A 5,600-nucleotide genomic window follows, 5' to 3' on the forward strand; every position below is an offset into this window, starting at 1 on the left:
TCTGTGTTTATTTAAATATAGAGAAACCTCTCAGTTATTGCTTCATCTTGCTGTAAAGGACCAATCAGTGCATCTGGCCCTTTGGCTGACAATGGGCGCCTCCTAGTGGCTCAAGAGAGGGGAGGGGGTTCCCAGCCCACTACTCCAAAAAGGCTGCACCCACATAGCTCGGTGGTGGTTTCATTACACAAGGCTTTCTACAGCAGATTCACTCTTGTGACTGACTGTTCAGTGGTCTGCTGGCTTGAGAAGGGTATTCTTCTTACAGAATTTTCTTACATTGTTAAGAACTTGGCTATACAGTTCTGTAAACACGTGTGTACACACATACACATGGATATTTTTTTCTCCTTAAAGTAATAGATTTCACTGATTACAATCTGGAAAATAAAGTATGATGGAAAAATACCTATAATCCCACCTCCAGATTGTTACCATTAGCATTTTGGTATATTTCCTTCCAGTTTTTTTTCTGTATTACGTCTCTGATATTTTTTATGTTTTGTATGTGTGTGTTTAAAAACAAAATTGTACATACTGTAAACCTGTTTAAAACACACTTAACAGAACATGACTACTGTCTTATCCCCTTCATTATTCTACAAGAACATTATTTCTAATGAATGCATGATTCACATTTTTGAAATAATTTAACCAGTTCCCCATGGCTGAACATTTTTTTGCCCCCAATTTTCTCCCTATAGTAAGTCACTGCAATGAACATCCCTGCATTTTCTGAGCACCTGATTACCTCTTTTGGATAAACACCTAAATATGAAGTTACTAGACTGAAAGTTCTGAACATTAAGGCTTTTAATACCCATTTAAACTACTCTTAAGCTTGAAACTAAAAGACTAATAATAGATTTCAGAATGGGATACCAAACTTATCTGTTCCTATGCACCAAAAAATGAATAATTAGGCTCAAAGCTTCTAAGATTAAGATAAGCATATTGGAATTATTTGCTTTCAGTAAATATGTTATAAAATTTGACATAAAAATTAAATCATGGTAGTATTTGATACTCAAATCCAATTTTCTGTTGGACATTGGAAAAAGCTGAGAAAAACAAGAAGCAGTTTCTTGAGATATAAAGTCATAGCCACTGAACCCTTAAAGAAATGTCTGTAGCCTAGGAAATTTCAAAAGTCTTTCAACTTTAACACATTTGCTGCTAAAGTATCAATTAGAAGAGGATTCCCAATTCAGAAGAATGTAACTAGGTTTTAAGTTCTATATATAAGTAGAGGACAAAAATGTCCCCTCCCTTTTCTTTAAACAAAAAATCTTTATATTTATATTTCTTCTGGAAAATCATTATGAATGTGTCTTCTTTTAACAAGGAAGTGGGATCAATTTATAGTTCACCAGAATATTTTTTTCAGCACCGTATTCCCAGCACCTAGCATGACGTTGAGCATAGAGTAGGAGCTTAATATGGATAAATGAAGGCATTAATAGCAAGTACATCAATCAATTCAGTACACTGTTGGTTTCTCGTCCTGCAATGTAATTTATCAATGACTTCATAATAAAAATCAGTGTTAAAATAGAATCTGCTCTAAGGATCACTTGTGTTTGTCTTAAAATTAAGGGAAACCTGGCCCAACATGCACACAATTGGAAACGGTTTATATTAAATCTATCAAACATAATGAAGTCATTCTAATCTAAATTTGTTGTCTCCTACAGAAAAGTCCTATTAAAATTTATGTATTAACCTGTTTACCACCCAGCCCTAGTCAGTACTTGTGAAATCAAAATCTAGAAATATGAATTCTGTAGTATAACTAGTTCCCAGAAGGGAACAACATTTAATGTTCTGGGCATTTTAGGAGAGGGAAAGGGATTAAAAATGGCAGAATAAACCAATATTGAGTATTTTGACGTAAAATAAGCTGAGCTAGAACAGGTATCAGCAAAAATATATTAAAAATAGGCATTCATAATTTACATTAAGGAATTGTTTTGTTTTTGTTGCAGTTTGTGTTTTTAACTGCAAACCTGGATTAGTAATAATAACAACAACACAGGTCTTAATTAGTCAGAAGTATATCCCCTACCTTTAAGCTGGACCACTCCCAAATAATTTCTTTAAATCAGCTGTACATACGAAGCAATATGAAGGCATGAACTATAGATACATACAAAAACCTGATGGATCCTGAGGGCATTATGCTTACTGAAAAAAAGTCAATTGCTAAAGGTAACCTACCACATGATTCCATGTCTATAAAACACTGTCAAAATGACAGAATTATAGAGATGGAGAACCAAATAGTGGTGGCATGGGGACCGGGCTAGGCGAGGGATGCAATATAAAGACCCGCTCCTCTGCGATGCCTGTGCCTTGATGGTGGTGGTGGTCACACAGATCTGTTCATGGGATAAAACTGCATGGAACTGTACCAGATACACACAAATGAATGCTTATAAAAATGGTGAAAACTGAATAAAGTTTGTAGTCTAGTTAACATTAATATACCAATGTCAATTTATGATTGTACTACAGTTATGAGGTGTCACCACTGGGGAAAAATGGATGAAGACTACACATTGTTGAACTATTTTTGCAACTTCCTGTGATTCTATAATTTCAAAGTAAGAAGTTTAAGAAATAGCTCTACAATTTCTATCAAAAGTAATTATTTCCTCATTTCCCCTACTTGCCTGTCTGTCACACAAGCTTAAGTGTGCCTCGCCTTTGAATTTAACAAGCTCTGAATATTTGCTGAGTTTTATTTGGAAGATCTATTTCAGGAGTAAGAGCTCTAAACCCCTGGCCTTTAAAATTTAAAGTGATGGAATAATTTATAATAATAATTTATTTTAAAAAATTTATAATAATCTATAATGATAGAATACATAGTGCTACAATGAGATTTGGAATCTTAAGTATAAGTAGCAATAAAAAAAGGGGAGGGGGCTATTTTAAATCAACTATCTACCAGCGAAAGCTTCTTCTGACCTTGTCTACTTTATACATATTTTACCTGGCTGCTCTCGACCTATATGCACACTTCATTCTTGCCATATATTACTTCGCATAGGCCTTTCCATGTTCCTGTTGGGTCCTCATTTTTCTCATTCCTGAAGCAATAAGGCAATCTTTTGCATTAACATATCCTGTGTGCCCAACCATGTCACATAATGAGGAATTTGTACTCTGCCCCCTTTTGGTTTCCTAGATCGGATTCCAGTACTTGAAGGCTTACCTTGGGTAGACCAATAGACTCCATGGCTCTTAACCACTGGACGGTATTATCTGTATGTCGAAAATGAAGGCCGGACTTCTAATGTGAGGATGGTGTTGCGGTGGGAGGGGGGAGAAAAAAGGAACCACACAAATAGTGAGTCATTTGCAATAACTTTTTTCATTATCAGATTCTTTTCAATTGTATTTCTCCTAGAATAGAGTTATTAAAGTCCATATAAAACAANCCAGCGCAGGAAGAAGCTTTGATAGAAAAAACTTTAGATACCCTTGAGACTTCTGAATTACTATCAAGAAGCAGCCAGACATTAAGTTTAGAACAGAGAAATGTGAAAGAGGTTCTCCCAGGGGATGCTGTTTATTAAGTAAATACTGCTTGAGGTCAGAGCTGGTAAACGACAGGCTGGAGCCTGTTCCAGGATGAGTAACAGTAATAGGGATGAGAACACCAATAATGTTCATACGATTGGCAATAATAAGCAAGAAGTTGCCTTTTCTTTGTTTACCACACTGTTCAAGCCATTGTTAAAACTATGGCAAACACAGTTACCCTCAGTGCAATTCTACAATATAAGCTGCTGTACAAGAACAGTGACATCACCAGAAAGGAACTTCGCACACCATTTCTTTATAAGCTGCTTAACAGTAATGCCCCAGGTGTCCACTTCAGGAAATCAATTTAGGCTTATACAAGACATCCCATGAGCATGCTACGGATTTGCAGATTAGCTCGATGAAGCATGGATATGATAATAACATTAACTAATGGCGGCTGGCTTAGCAGGTCACCAAAACTGGCTTTAACCATTGTGTTAAGTGATCATTTGAAGCACTGAAAAATATTTGACGAAGAATGTTGGGCAACACATTAAAAATATCCCTCAAAATAAGCACTTTGGTACAAAAAGCTTTTAGAAAACCTGCTGGCATAATGATACACTAGCCACATACATGAAGGCAGGCATGTATGTGTGTGTGTGTGTGTGTGTGTGTGTGTGTGTGTGTGTTTTTCCAGTTGTTCTAAATTATTAGAATAAAAAGAAATCATAGAAAATCACCTATATTTGGTCTATATTTCTAGCAACTGTCATCTTCCAAAGAAACCTCATAAGTACTGATTGCGGGGGGGGGGGTCAAATTATATGACATAATCAAAATTCTTCTCTAGCAGGCCAGAATTGCAGTGAATTATTACAGAAACCTCTTCCTTTGGAGAGGAAAAGAGCCAGGAAGAAGTTAATATAAACCTCTAGGCAGAAGATTCTGCCAGGAAAATGACTTCGAGTGATATAAACACAAGGCAGATGTTCTACAAGAAATTTAAAATTTAATTAGACATGAAGTCTTTCAGCCATTACCTGCATGCATGCAAGACAACCACCACGAACTGGATTCTAAAACTCATCTATGTTACCATCTAAAAATTACATTCTTCCCGGCCATTAAGAAATGATCTGTGAACTAGCAGAATTTCAACATTTTCAAAAATTAAGTTATCAAACAATTGCTTTAAAACAATGACTGTATCTTGCTCTAATTTAAAGCAACTTCTAAGTTTCTTTTTTTATCCTTAGGGTACAAGTTCTATTGAAGAAACAAAAGCACTGAATTTTATTAAACTGTGATAAGAATTGAACTGAACGGATAATTTTAAGAGTATCAAAACCAAAATTATGACCACTAAAGCTGTTCATTTGATATAGTTTAGCTATATGTGTAAACTAGAAACTAGATCATAACTCAAGGATTGTAGCACATTACTATGAGATCCCTAGAAGTTTCAACTTAAATTTTCTCCTTATCATACTTATAGGTCTCTTATTCATTTTCTGTTTTTCTATTTTGAATTAGATAAAAAAATCAGAAAAATATTTTTCAAGTTCAAGTACTGTTTTTATGCAACGATTATTTTAATTTTGTACCAACAAATTCAAAATAGCTCAATCTAATAAAAAGTTATTCAGAATTACTAAAATACTTTAAGTTCTCTTTTAAAATTAAAATTGTAGCTTTATTTAAATTTATTTCCTAGACTTTGAGTTGTATTTTCCCACCTCAGTGCATGAATGCAATAAATCATTCTTGGTATGTTTTTCCGGTCATAGACATCTGTTGTTTCTGGATAAAATATCTGGAAAACAAAAGAAACAATATGTTTATTATGTTTTGTTTTTCACAATTATTTTAAGTCTCCCAAATGGTCCTACTTTGATTGTTCTTTTTTTTTTTTTAAAGGAGACTTTTTTTTTTTTAATTGGGGAATTGGGGGGATGGGAACAGTGCTGGGGAATTGGGAGAAGGGGAACAGACAAGTTGCTGTCGTTTGTTCTTCAGTCTAGTTGTGCAGGACGTTGCTTCACTGGCCCAAGTTGGCACCATCGTTG

At 34.9% G+C, this 5,600-nt stretch overlaps 1 protein-coding gene across 1 annotated transcript in view; it reads right to left on the reverse strand.

Annotated features, from left to right (window-relative positions):
• Positions 1 to 5,600, reverse strand: part of IQGAP2 (IQ motif containing GTPase activating protein 2) — a 325,198-nt gene that overhangs the window by 156,279 nt on the left and 163,319 nt on the right. Inside the window, exons 4-5 of the mRNA XM_019641003.1 lie at positions 3,218 to 3,295; positions 2,218 to 2,405 (exon numbers count right to left, since the gene is read on the reverse strand). Of these exons, the coding sequence (XP_019496548.1) occupies positions 2,218 to 2,405; positions 3,218 to 3,295 (266 nt within the window). The remainder of the gene's footprint in view (positions 1 to 2,217; positions 2,406 to 3,217; positions 3,296 to 5,600) is intronic.

Source organism: Hipposideros armiger, unplaced genomic scaffold (genome assembly GCF_001890085.2).
Source record: "Hipposideros armiger isolate ML-2016 unplaced genomic scaffold, ASM189008v1 scaffold_55, whole genome shotgun sequence".
NCBI lineage: Eukaryota > Metazoa > Chordata > Mammalia > Chiroptera > Hipposideridae > Hipposideros > Hipposideros armiger.